The sequence below is a fragment of the Pleuronectes platessa genome, chromosome 7, assembly GCF_947347685.1.
Source record: "Pleuronectes platessa chromosome 7, fPlePla1.1, whole genome shotgun sequence".
Classification (NCBI taxonomy): Eukaryota; Metazoa; Chordata; class Actinopteri; order Pleuronectiformes; family Pleuronectidae; genus Pleuronectes; species Pleuronectes platessa.
This window is the reverse complement of record NC_070632.1, coordinates 26,913,079-26,931,909: the sequence shown is the minus strand read 5'-3', so window position 1 is coordinate 26,931,909 and position 18,831 is coordinate 26,913,079. Positions and strand designations below refer to the sequence as shown.

At 40.0% G+C, this 18,831-nt stretch overlaps 1 protein-coding gene across 3 annotated transcripts in view; it reads right to left on the bottom strand.

Annotated features, from left to right (window-relative positions):
- LOC128445096 (copine-8) overlaps positions 1-18,831 on the bottom strand; it is a 73,953-nt gene that overhangs the window by 39,905 nt on the left and 15,217 nt on the right. For all 3 annotated transcript variants that reach the window (XM_053427865.1, XM_053427863.1, XM_053427864.1), the window contains exons 3-4: positions 10,610-10,656; positions 8,689-8,792 (exon numbers count right to left, since the gene is read on the bottom strand). In XM_053427865.1, the coding sequence (XP_053283840.1) occupies positions 8,689-8,792; positions 10,610-10,656 (151 nt within the window). The remainder of the gene's footprint in view (positions 1-8,688; positions 8,793-10,609; positions 10,657-18,831) is intronic.

Here is an 18,831-nt window from a genome sequence, read left to right as displayed (position 1 = left end):
TGTGTATGGCTCAGACATGTCAGTGTCAGTTGTTTTTCTGTGTGATTTTTCTGTAATTCTGCCAGTCAAGTTACAATGGTTAATATGCTTTTGCTCATTTATGTCATCTTTTTCATTACTTATATATGCAGGGGGCCCAAGATAGAGTAGCAGTGGGAGGCAGGAATGTCACGGTGGTCTCGTGGAATGTTAAGGGGCTGGGTCATGTTACTAAGAGGGACAAGGTTTTCCGACATCTTAAATCTTTATCTGCAGATGTAATTTTCCTGCAGGAGACTCATATAGGGGCAACTGAGCAGCGTAGATTGCGGTGTAGCTGGATATCCCAGGTTTATCTGTCGTCGTTTACCTCTCACGCTCGTGGGGTGGCTATTCTTTTCAAGAAAAATATCCCGTTTCAACTCACTTCACTCAATACAGATCCCAACGGCAGGTACATTATGGTTTCTGGGACTATTAATTCATTTCCGTTAATATTTTTGAATATCTACGGTCCGAATGTAGACGATCCTGATTTTTTCAAAAAAGTTTTTGATTTGTTGCCAGATGCCACCAACTCTAATATAATAATTGGAGGTGATCTGAATTGTTATTTAGATCCCTACTTGGACAGATTGTCGTCACGTCCACCTCCAAAAATTACGTCTGTGCAGGTCCTGAACGATTTGATTAAGTCTAGGAATGCAGTGGATATTTGGAGGATTCAGCATCCTACAGACAGGGACTACTCATTTTACTCACATGTCCACAAGTCGTACAGCAGGATAGACTATTTCTTGATTGATTCACGTCTAATTCCTTCTGTCACTAATACTAAATACCATAATATACTAATTTCGGATCACAGTCCCCTGTCGATGTCCTTAAACCTCTCTCTCCCTAAACAGAATTACTCCTGGCGCTTTAACCCTCTGCTGCTCTCCGATGGTAACTTTGTGGAAGCCATTACTACCAAATTAAAAACCTTTATAGAAATCAACGACAACGGTGAGGTGTCGGATTCTACTCTTTGGGAAACTCTAAAGGTCGTTATTCGTGGAGACATAATTTCCTATGAATCTGCCATTAAAAGAGAGAGAGAGAAGCGTTTGTTAGAAATCAGGAACACTCTTCCCACCTATGAAGCGACATATCGAACCTCAATGTCTTCTGAAGACTACAACAAGATAGTTAAGCTCAAATATGAGTATAACTGCATCCTAGGAGGACAAATCAACAGCCTTCTTCTGAAACTGAGACAAAAACATTTTGAGCTGGGGGAGAAACCCGTGGGGCTCCTGTCGCGGCAGCTGAGGGGTGTGCAGGCTTCCAGGGCGATTCACAATATCAAATCTGAGGCAGGCACCCTGTTGACCGACCCTATAGAGATAAATGATCGTTTCAAAAAATTTTACAGTAAGCTGTACTCTTCTAAATGTGATGCCACCCACTCTGACCTGGCCAACTTTTTTGACTCTCTTGAAACACCTAAACTTAGTGATGTGGCCAGGGATGACCTAGACTCCGATTTTACACTGGAAGAAATAGTATCTGCCATTAAATCCTTCCCATCAGGCAAAGCGTCCGGGCCTGATGGCTTCGGCTGCGAATTTTATAAGAAGTTCGGTGGCATTCTTGCTCCGCTTTTGCTCAGGATGATGGTGAGTTCTAAAAGAGACAAAATCTTACCAAAAACGCTTTATGAGGCCAATATCGCCCTCATTCTGAAGAAGGGCAGGGAGGAAACAGACCCAGGCAGCTACAGACCTATTGCACTCCAGAATGTTGACAGGAAGATAATAACCAAAATATTAGCTGGTCGCTTAAATAGATATTTGTCGTCAATAATTCATCCTGATCAGACAGGGTTCGTCCCCGGTAGACTATCCTTTTCCAACGTCAGACGCCTTCTTAATACTATGTATGTTGATCACACGGAAACCAATGGGGCAGCAATTTTGTCTCTAGACGCACACAAGGCTTTCGATCAGGTCGAATGGCCATATATGTTAGAATCCCTGCACAGATTTGGGTTCGGTGACTCTTTTGTATCTTGGGTGAGACTGATATATGCTGACCCGATGTGCTCCATTTTAACTAATGGTGATAGATCGGCACCATTTCCTTTACGTCGCTCGGTACAGCAGGGCTGCCCTCTCTCGCCTGCCCTCTTTGCTGTTGCGCTGGAGCCCCTCGCCTTAGCAATAAGAGCCCATCCGGGAGTTGTGGGTCTGGAGGTGGGAGGTACCGAAATGCTCATTAGTCTATATGCAGACGATGTCATATTAGGCCTAAAAGAGCCAGAAAAATCTGTTCCCCTTTTGCTAGAACTGATTACCTCTTTCGGAAAGCTGTCTGGGTATACAATTAACTGGGCAAAGAGTGAATTTATGCCCCTTTCCAACACCTACACGCCCGGTTTCCTAGAAAATATCCCTTTTAGGTTGGCTAAAGATCACTTTACATATCTTGGCCTGACAATACCCAGGGAACCCAGACTCCTATTCAAATTAAATTTCTCAGAGTTTGTGGCTAAGCTTAAGGGTAATATAGAGGCTTGGAAGGTCTTGCCCCTGTCTATGATCGGCCGTATTAACTCGATTAAAATGGTCTCCCTTCCCAGGTTTCTTTACCTTTGTCAGAACCTTCCTATTTTCCTCACATCAGCTTTTTTTAAAGAACTAGACTCCATAATTTTGTCATACATCTGGAACTATAAGAACCACAGGATCTCAAAAGCCCACTTACAAAAGGCCAAATCAGAGGGAGGACTGGGTCTACCTATATTCAGACATTATTACTGGTCTGCCAACATTAGGGCACTGATGTTTTGGCAACTGGAATCTCCAGGCAGTTTGGCCCCTGGGGCCCCCTCCTGGTTGAATATGGAGGCCAACTGTGTAGTCGGATCATCTTTATCTGCCTTGTTGTTCTGCAAAATAGAGAAGCTAGCCATTTTAAGGAGTCAAAGTTTTGTTGTTAAAAACGCTGTTAAAATATTAAACCAGGTGAGAAAAGCCTTGGGTCTGCCAATGACATCTGTACATGCACCTATCTGCTTCAACCACTCCTTTATGCCTTCAACATCAGACAGAGTTTTCCATGCCTGGAGGGAGAAGGGCCTTACTTCCATAAAGCATTTGTACGTGGATGGGCATTTCGCTTCTTTTGATGAATTGCGGGCAAAATTTGAGTTACCACACTCGCATCATTTTCGTTACCTGCAAATCAGAGACTATGTTCGATCCAAAATCCCTGATTTCAAAACTCTCCCAAAGGAGTGTGTGCTTTTCGATATCTTAAGGGGCCCCCCTGACTCCAGACATCTCATTTCCAGATTTGTGCGTTTGTTTGATGATTGCAACAGGGCTGCCACGGACAGGGTGAGGCAGGCTTGGGAGGGAGAGCTAGGCATTGAGCTGTCTGCAGAAACATGGGAGAAGTGTTTAGCTATGATACAATCTTGCTCAGTTAGCAGCAGACATCAGCTGATTCAGTTCAAAGTTGTTCACCGTCTTCATTACTGCAAAGTCAAACTGCACAGGATCGCTCCCTCTGTCTCACCGCTGTGCGACAGGTGTAAGGGGTCGGAGGGCACACTGTCTCACGCCTTCTGGCTCTGTCCCTTGTTGACTGAATTCTGGAACAAGATATTTGACTGGTTCTCCAAGGCCTATAAGAGACTCTTCCGACCGGAGGCTGAACTTGCAGTCTTTGGCTGCTCACAGACTACAGCGTGCCTACCTGCAGCAATGCAGCAGTCTCTGATGCTGGGGATGATTGTTGCAAAACGGCTAATCTTACTGGAGTGGAAGTCGATGTCTCCCCCTTGCTTTCGGAGGTGGTTGGCTGACATGGCATCAACCATACAAATGGAAAGACTCAGGTTCACAAGGACTAATTCAATTGGAAAATTTTTGGCCATTTGGGGCCACTTCCTTGCCTACCTGGACGAAACCAGGACAGATGACAAGTAACTGGTAGCCTTACTGTATATTTGTCTATGCACTCATCTCTGTGTATGTGTGCTTACAAAAGTCACAGCTGTTTTTCTTTTTCAATTTCATTTTACATGTCTGAGCCGGGGTGTTATTATTGTTGTTGTTTTTGTTATGTCTGTTTTTTCTTTAAATGGAAAATGTAAATAAAAAAAATATTAAAAAAAAAAAAAAAAAAAACAATAAATACAACTATACGTTGCATCAATTACGTTTGCACACCGACTCCGAAACTCGAAGGAACAGGTTCGATTTGCTATTTACACCAGTCTAAGATGTTCCAGAGAGTTGTTCACGATCAAATGGATTACAGATATGTGTTGTCTTTAAACTGGACGACTAATATCCTGAAATAGACTGGAACACGATCGGGATAATTACGCAGCTCTTTGATCAGAAGATGAGATTCTCCTTGGTCCTGACGATATTTTAGAACAAATAATACAACAAAAATGGCTCAGCCGCAATGTGCAAGGTTTCTGTGCGTGAGGGTTTTTATAAGAAGACGCAAATAAATAACGCATTAGAAAACTATGAACTTGGTGTGCAAAGACCTTTAATGAACACGTGCACATCCTGTAATATATTTCAGTTCAGGACTTCATGCATTCCAATTTTAGAGGACATGTCTTCATCCAGATAATAGAAAAAGGAAATACAGCTATAGCAGCCCTCTTCAACTAACACTCGGCATACTTGATTAGACAACCATCCACCAAAAGGAGGGAGCTTCTGCCATGTGACCATTATGTTTTCAAGCCCCTCCCATTCCCTCCTTGTCATGAAGGAGAAGTTGATGCTGGTGCTGTGGTAATGTTTTTTCACAAAAATGTGTTTTTTGCATGTAAAAGTAAATTTTCTTACTTTGAACTTAATCAACTGTTGTGTCAAAAAAAATGTATTCAGGTAGAAAAACTTATATCATACATGTTGATGAACTTCCAACATATAACACCATGTGATTGATGCTAGCTGAAGATTAGCCTGAATTGCTAAAAGATGTTGTTTTTTCAAAAACGGTGGCTGTGGGGTAAAGTGGGACAAATGCTATGCGGTAAAGTGAGACATGAAGAACAATCATCAAAACGATTATTCTGATGATCGATTAATCCGTCAATTATTTTATTGATTAATCGATTGTTAATCGAACCAAAAGACAAAAGCATTTGACCCTTTGCAGCAATTTATTTTAAAAGCAACTTCATTTACCTGTACAGTGTGGTTTCTATATGTACTACAGACATCTGCAACTTAATTAGTTTATTTTCCCATTTTCAGATACCTCAATTTAATTCTGTCTGTTCAACATGTCTTAAATTCACCTAAATCCGTTTGAACGAGACAGTATGGTGTTATATATATCTAAACCGTGTGTTCCCTCTCTTCATTCAGCATGTAGGTCTATCGACTTCTGCTTTTCTCTCTCTCTCTCTCTCCTCGTTGAGTCATAGTTGTTAACGGTGAGTGAACATTTTACGTAAATGCCCAGAAGAAAACTTGTGATAAGATAATTTCACGTGACACAGCAGCAAGTCCTCCCTGAAGTTTGAACCTGAAGTTGTTTATGAACCTCTAGTAAACCGATAGAAGAAGGAGTAGAATGGTTGCTAGGTGTTTTTCTAATGTTGTAATATACCACAGTGATGTTGTGCAGGTGTTCCATGTGAAATCAGCTTTGTACATTTTGGAGTTAACAGTCGTATCTAAAGGCTTTAATGTAAAGTGTTCCCATGCTTCAGACTACTTGTCTCCGCGGTATCGTTAGCCATGCCCGTCTCTGCCTTTTTTCAAACATTTACACCAGAGAGGAGACAGCATCCTCACGTACATGAAGCAAAGGGTTGGCTGGTTTTCTTCCCCCACCTCAGGAGACGCTGCCATAGTGTGTGCCATGCACAATATACCTGACTGATAGATACTACTAAATCAGTTGCCTACTATTTACATAATCATATATAATCTAATAGATCTATTAGTTAGTTAGGGCAGAGGCGAGGGAGAGCAGAAAGCAGCCCCTGGTGGAAGTGTGTGTGTGTTTGTGTACGTGCACATGCATGTTACAGCTCAACATGATCAGAAAAGAATGCCTGACAAGCAAAGTGTAAATGCGTGTCTATGTGTATGAGCAAATGTGTGTGTGATTTTGGAGTTATATTTTGTTGTTAGGGCAGGCATGTGTGAGGCAGAGTGAGCACGTTTGTGTGTGTGTGTTTGTTTGAGTGTGTGTGGCAGCTATGTCCTCGCTGCAAGTGATCGCAGGGTCATCAGCCCAGAAAACACTAATGGGGCCTGATGCTCACCCATAAGCCATGCAGGGAGTCAGATCAGCTGTATGCACGCACACATACACACACACGCGTACACGCAACACAAAATCATCCTGTACTCGTCAGAACAGGCATACTCGTCAGAAATAAAATGTCCAAATGCACATATGCTCAGATTAATATAAGAACATCATAAACCCCCACACACACCTTACTTCCAACCAACAACAACCTGAACACACCTCATTGTATACAAACAATTTATAAGGCAATCTTTACATAAAAAATATATGCGCACACATGAAAAGACACAAATACAACCACACAGGCACTAGTAAATACACACACAAGCACGCAGGCACGCGCACACACACACAAAATCAGCTAGCATCTCTTCTTGACCTTCACTACAACCTCCCACAGTCTGTTAGCAGCATGAGTCCAACAAGAAAACAAACTAAAGAGGTGTTCCATATTTCATGAGCTATCATCGGAAAAATTACAAAGAACATGCGCAAGGCTGGAAAACAACAGAGAAAAATCCAGATTTTCATAATCCTTTAGACAGGTTGACTTTTAGGGTTGCATGAGGAAATATGACTCACTTCAAAATTATACATTATTATCTGCAATAAACACTTTCCTATCATACACCAGAGTTTATCAGACACATTTCTAATTATACTGTAAATTACATGCCATTTCACTCTCTCTCCTACTAATGAGTTAAACCTGACTTCAGTCACACAGCTTCAGAGATGTGATGTCAAATTAAACATAGCAAATAATTATTATAATGCAATTTACATTGGTTATATAGCAAAGCAAGGGTGCCTCCAGCCTCTGGGCCGTATGCAGCTCTCAGGCCTAAGATCTCCAATCTGAGTAAAAACTCTAGAGACTGATGTGTGTAAAATTTCAGGTGGTCAGCAGTTTAGTCCAAGTCAGAGAGAACACATCTTTTCCCTCGGTTCCCTGACGTTTGATGAGAATATTGACTTAAGTGTTGGGAAATGGTTTTTATGCAAACCACAGGCCTCCCTTTTTGGCCTACATGTGTGGTCAAACCGGAAACCACATGACCGCATTTCTGGAGCAAGCCTCCTGAACTCAGTATCCCAGGGTGCAGCATGTTCTCTTTGTCTTGAGAAAGCCTCCCAAACTCAGTCCCCAGGATGCTGAATGTCCTGTGGTCTGGACAACGTCACACAAAGGTGTCAAGAGCCAAAATGCTCACCTCCTATTGGTCACTCTGGCCCAGGACCTGTGAGGTCACGGGGGCCAATATAAGGAGAGGTCTCCCCCAAACTCCTTCTCTTTCTCCAATCCCTCTGAGGGCGGAAGGTTGCTCCAGCTCTCTTTGCATAACCTTCACTGTTCATTATATAATCTTTAATGGTAAAATATTGAGATTTCTAATTTAACTAGATCTAAATGAGACTGATCTTAATCAATAAATTAACATCTTTTCCCTTCTTTGAAGGGTGGTGCCCCGAGACAACTTTAAGCAATTAAAGTTATGTTTTAATATTAATATTTTAAATATTAATGGTTGATATGTTATTTTTGATAACCAAATTTATTGAGTGCCTAAAGGCACACCATTCTATGGTAACACTTATCAAGCACTATTGCACAACATAAGCTTCTGGCCTGTCTCCGTGTGACTGTGTGCCTGGCACTGCTGCCACTTTATTGTTTGACTTGAAAATGTGATAAATATTCACGTGTCTCTGATGTTTACAAATGAAGCTACAAAATAGGGGATATGATGAGCCTCACAATGAGCTCCAAAGGGATGTACAGTATGTCAGCTGAGGAGTCAGGTCTCTCAATAGTGCAGGCTTTCTTTGAGTGAGCAGTAAGGTCTCAGCAAGCTCTATGCAGAGACACTCATCGCTTAAGGCAGTAAATCAAAATTGTATGATCAACTGTGTCTAAAGCCACATTTAGGTCTAAAAAGATTAAAACAGAGAACATCTCCTACATTTGTAAGCTGTTCTGACTTTTTTCTACATACCTTTTCATGAATATTACTCAAATTTATTCAAATTCAGAAGAACATTTTAAAAAAACACAGATTGACAAAAGGTAAATAAATTAATTTAAGGGTATCAATTAAAATGTTGGCTTAATGATTCAATCCACATAACACTGTCACAGAACTTCAATTGAGGCCGATGTTTAAATGATTCATGTGGGCGTATTGCCCTGTTTTGTCTCAACGTATTGTAAAATGGGATGAATTCAAATGGAAATGTGGCACGAAAACTTGTCTTTTATTTAAAGGGGAGAAGACTTACATCTCCCTCTGCACATGTCATGAATATTTCAGTCTTAACTTCTCTGCACACAGAGCAGCACTCTCACCCACGCCTGCACAACACACACAGATACACAAACACAAATACACACACAATAATAATAGTCAAATGTTAACTCACAGGTCAAAGCGTAGATTCTGCCGCTCTTCGAAAAAGTAGTCCAGAATGAATTTGCGAACAAAATCAGGGTTGAGGGTGTTGTCGATGACTTCTGTCCTACCAAACTAGACAAGAAATGAGGAAGGTAATACTTGGTTAATGGATGCCATCAATACTTATTCAACTAACTAAAGACTGAGTGACTCGGAATATAGAAACCTTGTGCAATAAGATAATACACTCCAGGTTGCAGTCACATGGTAAACAGTACCTTTGTAAAAGCATTAATTGAATGAAACTGCTCAAATGCAAATTGACAGTATAATCATGATAACATACAAATTATCTAAATACCAAATACTTAATATCCATTATCAAAGATTACATTATAATTGTTGGCACGAGAGTATTTAGCTCAAATCAGAGCTGATCCTGACTTCCCCTGAGATTTTGACTAGAGAGGGACAACCAAGTATAAAGACCTGGGTCTGATTAGCAGATTCTGAAATGACCAGCATACCGGCGATAAATCCTTATTATGAACGTAACTGCATTTAGAATGGCTTTGGCTCCAGAAGTAAATTTCCAATTATCTCAATTGACTATTCAGAAAATCCTTATAAAAACATTTTTAAGCCTGGAGCCAGGCCGACCAGCTATAAGAGGAATGGTGACCATAAAACATTTGATTCAGAGCAACAGATAATATTGGAAAAAATTACAAGACTGTGTACATGATGATATACACATCCCATAAACCATTATGAATGATCTCATTTCAGCGCTTCTTCCTGAATTTTATCTTCAACCAAACATTTCAACCCTTCTGACTTTTTTCCTCATCTCTTAAAAACCACATTATATAAGAAAGAGAAATCATGGTTGTTCAGGGGTAAACCTAATGTAATGCTTAATGATCTGATCAGGGTCAACATGATTTTCGAGATTATGATGATGTCGCTATTACAGCTGAGGATTGTGGGTGGTGCTGTACCTCCAATAAAACAGGTTTTTCTTAAATCTCTCTTAAATCTATGGGCGCATATAAAATCAATATGCTTGTGAGGAGTGTATATTGGATGTTAGCAATTTTATGGCTGATAATGAGATGTCTATTCAGGGAATTAATGGGATTATTACTTCTGGAACCATGCTGTTTAGCTCTACAGGGTCTTCTCTCTAGCCAAACCTCACACTGTTTTCTCCATAATCCCTTGGAGAAATGCTCCATACATGTCAGGGCCATGTTTGACTTGCACCTAATCTGAAATTTCCAAGAAGGAGTCATTGTCAAATGTAAAGTTGTGGATCACCTGTGAGCTGCATCGCTTAGAAATTAAGTTTGTGACACAGGTTACAGGATGGAGGCCCAAAGGTATTTAGACGTGTTCTTTGAGGAAATGAACACAAATAAATCCAAACACAGGCATAACCCTAACAAAGTAAACATACAACCACATCTGAAATGAAAACTAAAATACTGCACTGGTGTGGTCATGTCAGTCTACTTGAACTTTTTTCTTATGTACAGACAGTTTTTTACTTGCTCATGCAATCATCCTGTGCATAAATAATTATTTTTATTCTATTGCCTTTCTTATATATTTTTTTATTGTCTTGTGTACCTCATTCTGACTTGCCTGCTGCTTAACGATATCTTATCCATTCTTAAATTATACAGTGAATACAAATGAAAACACTTGGTTATTGGGCAGTTAAATTGTCTCAAACAAACATTTAATAAGAATTATGATTGATAAACTAATGTCGAGAAACATTTCTTCCCTTACTGAAAAAGTTATGTCAGTGGATTAACACAACAAGAGTTAACTGTGTGAGAAGTGATGACTTCAAACAAAACATTGATCAAGGTTGTTTAATCTGGTATTTCCAAGAACAAAAAAGTGTAAACCCGAACATAGCAGCCCACTCCTGTACTCACCTCTCTCCATTCCCTGTTGGCTACTCCTTGAGTGTACAGCACACAAACTGTTGAATTAGAGACAGGGATGGGGGGAGACAGAAGAGGGTTAGAATGATTGAAGAGTATTTAACAGTGACAAACAATGCAGACAGGCGGAGAGCGTGTTTCTTCCCCTGACCCCAACATGAGAGAAAAACTCTCTAATTAAATGTCAAATTTGCCTTGCAGCGTGATGATATTTCAGAGGGGGGAGAAAGGACAGGGAAGAAGAAATGTCCTCCTTATTGACATCTGAGCATCTCCATCCGAGGGAGTTTTGACGTGTTTTTAGATGACGGACCACTAGCAGCAACAGAGCAGGGCAATCAGCTGGCACTAAACTGACATTTCATTTGCATTCTAGCAGCCGTTACTGTATTCACACACGTCTGTCACATGGTAGCAACTCTGAAAACCCCTGGGACTACACACTTGTAAATCTTTTTAAGATAAGACGATCACATTATGAGTGGGGGGGTGGTTGAAATACTAATCTCAGACATGGACTATGAATCATTCATGAACTGTAGATTAAAACTGTGTAAGAACCAGCTATTATTTTGTCACTGTTATAGAATACATTGTTTTGTTGTACTTCTTGTGTCGGTTCTTTCTTTTGCTAATTCAGGTCTCTATTACAGAGATCTTGATCTCAATGACATTACATCATTAACTAAAAGTTAAGTATATATACTATAAATCTAAAATATATATTTTAGGTTCAAACACAAGTCAAGTATTTATTAATTATACTCATACACTTGAGTTAAAAAGGCACACATGGTCTTTGGAAATAAAAACAAATTAAAATGGGTCGAACTCGAGAAATACAGAGATGTAAGTACTAAAAAGACAAGCAGAAGTTAAATATAGCTTTTATTGGCTTTAGTTTAATAAAAACTAAATCCAAGAAAGCGTGCCTGCTCATATAATACACACTAAGATTGAAAAGTAAAAGAGGACTGAAATTATAGAATTTCATTACACCTCAATTCTGCCAATATTGACTAAATTACCAAATGATGTTAGTTAGGTTTGCTCATTTCCCTCATACTATCATTAACTCTGAAACATATATATTACTCAATAAATGCAGATACAAATACAACAACAATACCAGCATTTAAATGAAAAGAGGCTAATACGATCAAGAAAAAGTTAAGAATTGGTCTCAAGCAAGTTCATAATTACATAGCTAACAAATATTACCAATTGTTAGTTTTTTATGATAATATAAAGCAGTCGATACATTTATGTAGGTATAAAAGGAATCGTAGAAGATGGTTTTTAATACCAATAATAACCATATGCACTGCTAAAAAAATGTAGGCGGACACTTAAACGTCACAGTACAACACCAAGTCAGTGATTCTGAATCAATTTCACTGCTTTGGTGCAAATGAAAGTGACAACAGGTGCAGTGAAGAGGACAAATAAAGCCAACCCCTACAGTTTTACATGTGATGGCCTCAGAAAGTTACTCACTCCTTCTGCTTCCTGACTGATTCTTCTCTAGTTTTGTGTTCTGCTAGTGTCCTTATCACTACTGGTAGCATGAGGAGGTACCTGCAGTCCAATCAGGTTGCACATAGAGTAGGGGAGAGCGGGGTAATGTGGGACATTTTTTACATTTGCTCCCCTCTAGGTGAGCTAAAATGATATATCAGTAAAATTTACACATTTCCCATTAATTCAGGATATTTTCTAGCAATGGAAATGATCAGAATATCTTCAGGACAAAGGGTAGTGAAAATATGATTGTTTTAAAAAAAGTGGTCTTGTGTCCCACTTTACCCTGGCTACGGGGTAAAGTGGGACACTTACTTTTTCCGTTTGAAAACTACCATAACAACACATGTTGTAATAGTTAAAATCCTGACAACCACACATTCCAAAACTAATATCGGACTAGTAACAGAATCATGGGGATTGGTCAATTAAGCACATTTATGATTATTATGATTCATGTGATCTCTTGCACACCCTATCTTACCTGCACAGGGACAGAGCTATTGTTTTTCTCTGCGTATTCAAATGCCAGGTCACAGCACTTAACTGGAGCAAAGCCATGGAACTGGTCAGTTAGTTGTTTCAAGTGTTTGGAAGCTCCTTCTCCATCTCATCTGTGAATATTGTCTTTACCTCAGCTACTGCACCCCAGGCTACTGATTTTACTTTCCCTTTCTCTTTTTTCTTTATGAATCTTTTGAGGGTTGTCTTATCAATATTTCTATCCCTTCCAGCTTTTCTTAAGGACTTCTTTCCTTGCATGACCTCAGCGGCTGCACTCTCCATCTCTGCGAGGGGTGTTTGGCCCCAGGTTGTCTTCCTGGTGTAGTTTCTTGGCATGATGGCTTTTCTACAATGTATATGACATTAAAAATAAAACATATATAATGTAATATAACACTAAAAAATGTTTAAGACTAAACTTAACTTGTGCTTCATGGTGTCGTAAAGTGAGACACTGTCCCACATTACCCCACAGCATTTGTCCCACTTTACCCCGAAGCCACAATTTTAGAAAAACAACATCTTTTAACAATTCAGGCTAATCTTCAGCTAGCATCAATCACATGGTTTTATATGTTGGAAGTTCACCAACATGTATGATATAAGTTTTTCTACCTGATTCAATTTGTTTTGACACAACAGTTGATTAAGTTCAAAGCAAGACAATTTACTTTTACATGCAAAAAAAACATTTTGGTGAAAAAACATACTTTCCACAGCACTTGCACCAACTTCTCCTTCATGGCAAGGGGGGAATGGGAGGGGCTTGAAAACATAATGGTCTAATGACCACAAATGTGTTCCATTGCCTAGATACAGGGGGTGTTTCACATCACCCGATGTCCCACATTACCCCGCTCTCCCCTACAGCTCTTCAAGGATGGCTAATCCATATGTGCCACATAAGAAATGGTAAATGGTTTTGTATTTATATAGTGCTTTTCTAGTCTTGATGACCACTTAAAGCGCTTTACACAACAGTTTTACGTTCACACATTCACACACACGTTCATACAGTGCATCTATTCGCAGCACTTTGTTATTCTATGGGGGGCCATTCAGGGTTCAGCATCTTGCCCAAGGACACCTCGGCATTCAGATGGGTCAGACTGGGGATTGAACTGCCAACCTTCAGGTTGGAGGACAACCACTCTACCCCTCACCCACAGCCGCCCCGGAAGGGTTGCTGTGTCTCCCAGCAGTATATACTCCAGGAGATACTGGGAAACCATGTGCATGTTTCTGACCAAACTGTCAGAAACAGACTCCATGAGGGAGGCATGAGGGCCCGACAAATTATAGTGGGACCTGTGCTCCCAGCCCAGCATCCTGCAGCTTGATTGGCATTCACCATAGAACACCAGAACTGGCAGGTCCGCCACTGGCACATTGTTATCTTCACAGATGAGAGCTGGTTCAAACTGAGCAGATTTGACAAGTGTGAAAGAGTCTGGAGACACCGTGGTGAACGTTATGTTGGCTGTAACATCATCCAGCTTGACCAGTTTGGCAGTGGGTCAGTGATGGTCTGGGGAGGCATATCATTGGAGGGTCACACAGACCTCCATGTCATAGCCAACTCTACCTGAGTGCTGTTAGGTACCAGGATCAAATCCTTAGTGTGATTGTGAGACCTTATGCTGGTGCAGTGGGCCCTGGGTTTCTACTGGTGCTGGACAATTCCTGGCTTCCTGTGACCAGAGTGTGTAGGCAGATCCTACATGACGAAGACCTTGATGCCATTGACTGGCCCTCTCGTTCCCCTGACCTAAATCCAATTGAGCACCTATGGGACGTTATGTATCAGTGTATCAACACCGCCAAGTACTGCCACAGACTGTCCAGCAGCTCACTGACGCCCTGATCCAGGTCTGGGAGGAGATCCCCCAGGACACCATCCGCTGACTCATCAGGAGCATGTCCAGACGTTGTCGGGGGTGCATACAGGCACGTTGAGGCCATACACACCGTGATGATATTCATGCAAGTTGGATAGGCCGGTGATTAAACCTTTTTACTGAGGTTTTTGGTGTCATTTTGAATCCAGCCCTCAATGGGTTGATGAATTTGGTTTCCATTGACCGTTGTTGCATCAATTTGATCTCAACAAATTATACAATGTACATCAGTAAAGATTTTCAACTTGAATAATTCTTTCATCAAGATCTGGTGTGTGACTTGAGTGTCCCCTTAATTTTTGAGCAGTGTATTATAATGATGTATAAGGTATCTTTTCAGCTGGATACAAATATAAAATAGATAACACGCTAGCTAATAATTTGAATTATTCCTACTTAAAAATAGTAATAATAAATCTTATTGTATTTTATTTTAAATCATGTTGTTTGACAATACTCTGTCCCTTGTCCTCATCATCTACTACAGTCAAATGTTCTGTTTTCTTATTTAACTAGAAAACTAACTAGTAACATGACCAAATATTGTGTTTAGGTTAGTAAAATACATTTTAATTTGAAATGCATATTAAAAAATAAACATAAAATTTGCGCTAGAAAAGAATGCTTATATAGACACAGCAGCATCGACCAAATCCAATTTGATTAAACAATTTAAGTGGAACTAAAATATGTTCAATATATCTGCCTTAATATATCCAAGTGCTGTTGTACTTATGTTAATTACATAAAAAAAATTAATACTATTTCTCAAATTACAACAGGTAACGCCACTAAAACACCTTTTAAAAATCTATAATGAAAACATTTACAAGCCTGGCTGCAAAAACTGTCCTTTTAACCATTAATATCGTATAAGCTTAATCACTAGTTTGAAACGATTAAGCAATTGCCAACACAACATGAGCACTGCACAAAATCAATACTGGATTTAGCAGCTGCAATCTGATCCACTTTGATAAACCTGACATAAATACAGTAACAGTTTATATTTTTTTTATTCAATAATTATCTATTTTTCTCTTTAATAATACAGATGTCGAGAATGACAAACCTTTCAAACACACCTCAAATTAACATGGTTGCTGTTTACTTCTGTAACCAGAGCGATATCCTTCAAAAACAATCTTCAAAGCACATGAAGAAAAGCAGGGGAACCTCTTCTCCAAGACTACAACTTCAACCTCTGTTCACCCTTGTTTTTGTCTATCTGGTTGCACAAAAGCGCTAAAAAGGGAAAAGAGAGAGAGAAAGAAATAGCTAGATTGGCCTGTTAGCTCATGTCAAGTAAGTGCTATAAGCACTGTAACCACTAAGATGGTCTGCCTGGCTGGTGGCCCAGCCATGGGGACCTACAACATGCTGGTGGAGCTGGTGGCTCAGTGGTCGCACACTCTCATTGGCCCTGAGTCATTACAGTTTTTTTCCATCGCTAACGAGCGCTTACCTATACTTAAAATACTTTTTCTAAACTCTTAACACAGACTTACACCTACAAAACACAATTGGCCAAATAGATCATTTTCTTCTCAAAAGCACATTTTGTTATCTATATACTAACTCTTCATTTCAAAATAGAAGACATCTTTCTCTGCACACACTAACTTTACCAAAACACTGGACATCTGACTCAAAATTAAATTATTCTTTCAAAGAATAACTCTTGTTTTCACTTCACAAGGAACATGCAGCCAATCAAAGTACACCAGGTTTCAAAATACTGGCTATTGTGGACATTACAAAAACTGCATAGACTTTTATGTTTCAGTTTTACAGGTATTTGCATGCAAAACATGCAATCCACTGTTTTTTACGCCAAATTTTTTGGTTGGGAACTGTACTGTATATCCACATGTAATGTTCACATTCAAAAGCATTCCAGTAAAAAGCTAATCAGTTTTTTTTTCTTTACTGTTTACTACAGGAGGTATAGCAGAAATACTGTTTACAGTATGATACAACAGAAAACGTTTTACAGTATTGTTTACTGTAAAGTTAACAAAATATCCATGAACAAAAAAGCAACAGCAAAAAGCCCAGTAAAAAGGGAGAACTAAAAAAAAGCACAAAATTCCTTTATCTAATCCCTGCGATCTTCAGGGTTAGGCCACAAGTTTTCATCCACATCGCATCTGATGTTATCCAAGGCGATACACCTTGGATAAAACCGCTTGGAATGCCTGATCCACCCTTGACAATCATCAACTGTGATGTCCCTGCAGCCAGCATCCATGGCTTCAAGGAGGGACAACTGGTCATGTGGCTGATGGTCATAGACTTTCCACCTCCATATAGAAAAGAACTCCTCTATGGGGTTGAGGAAAGGTGAATAGGGTGGAAGAAATAGACGAATCAGTCTTGGGTGGACCTCAAACCATGCTGTAACTGCTTGTGAGTGATGGAAGGCCACGTTGTCCCAGGTAATAACGAAGGTCCTCCTGTTTTCACCCTCCTGATCCTGCTCTGGAACCAGGCGCTGGTGGAGATCATCGAGAAAAGCTCGGTGTTGTAAGGTCCAACCTGACATTTGTGGAGGAGTGATCCTGCATTTGAAATTGCCGCACACATGGTGATATTTGCCCCTCTCTGTCCAGGAACATCAACTGTGGCCCTTTTTCCAATGACATTTCTTCCACGTCGACGCCTTTTGGCCAGATTAAATCCTGCCTCATCCACGTATACGAATTCATGAGGGGCCTGGTTGGCCTCCAATTCCATAACTCTCTGAAACAAAATTTATGTAAATCATGCCATTATAGTACTATGTACCATACAGTACTGTAACCTATTACTGAGTAGGTTACCTACTTGAAAAGTGCAAAGCTTATAGAACTGTACATTGAATTGAATATACACACTATACCTGGACATATTGTTGTCGTAGCACCTTGACTCGCTCACTGTTCCTCTCAAAGGGAACAGTGTAGAGCTGTTTCATCCGCACTCTGTGTTTGGACAATGTCCGCGTAATGGTTGCGAGGCTGATGCTATTGATATTGTGAAATATCTCTTGGTCCTCCAAAATTCTGCTTTGAATCTCATGCAGTTTTATTGCGTTATTTGCAACAACCATATCTACTATGGCAAGCTCTTGTTGATGATTAAGGAGCTTACCTCTTCCCCCAGAGGGAGGAAGACGTTGCATTCTTTTGAGGGACAAAAAAAATCAACATATGCATTACTGTATGGCCTCATTGACATGTCAAGTGAGAATAGAAACAATCCATGTAAAATGCAAACTTACCTGTTGGTTTGTTGAAAGATGCGTATAATTGACGCAACCGTTGACCGCCCCAAATTGGGCTGTACTCTTTCACCAGCCTCCCTTAGTGAAAGACCGTGGTTTATCACATGGTCAATGATAGTGGCACGAATTCCATCACTCACCACTGCCCTTGTAGCCCTTAGAATGCCACCACCACGCATTCTTATACCTCTACCTTGCCCTCTCCTTAGGCCTGCTCTTCTCCCTGGACCTGCTCCTCTCACTACTCCTGCTCCTCTCACTACTCCTGCTCCTCTCACTACTCCTGCTCCTCTCATTACTCCTGCTCCTCTCACTACTCCTGCTCCTCTCACTACTCCTGCTCCTCTCACTACTACACCTCTCACTGCTCCTCTCACTGGGCCTGCTCTTCTCCCTGGGCCCCTTGCTCTAACTCTTCCTCGTCCAGACATCTTTTTCAGTTTCTGTTTCCAAAAACATCACTCCTCAAAGTCCTCCTTTTAGTAATGCCATTGATTCTAAGCCAGAGTGGAATCAGCTGTGGTTGACCCAATATACCCAACATACATCAGCTGTGTGTCAATTATTCAATTGTTTGTTTATTATCAGCTGAGATATATTGTTTTAGAACTGATATTACTGTATTACAGAAGCAGAGGTTTTTATACTGTATCTAAGGTTTGGAATATTGTGTTTGCAATCGTGGGATGTTGTGTGTTAACATTTGTAAATAATACAAAAACAATCCATAATTTTGTTTGGAGGTATAGCTTGTCTGTTAAGAAAATGTAAGCATTATATAAATGTGTTCACTGACTGCATATTGTGTGAAAACAACATGAAATGTGTGAATGGTATGGCCACAAAGGACCGATGTTGTGCTAATCGTGTTTAGAGTTTTGAAAATGTGACTACTGTTTAGAAAAACGCTTGTTAGCGACTGAAAAAAACTGTAAAAACATAAACTCATATCACACACTATATACGTTGAGTAATAATTGTCTTATTCTTTCTTATATTTGATTAAACTATTATATATTATATGA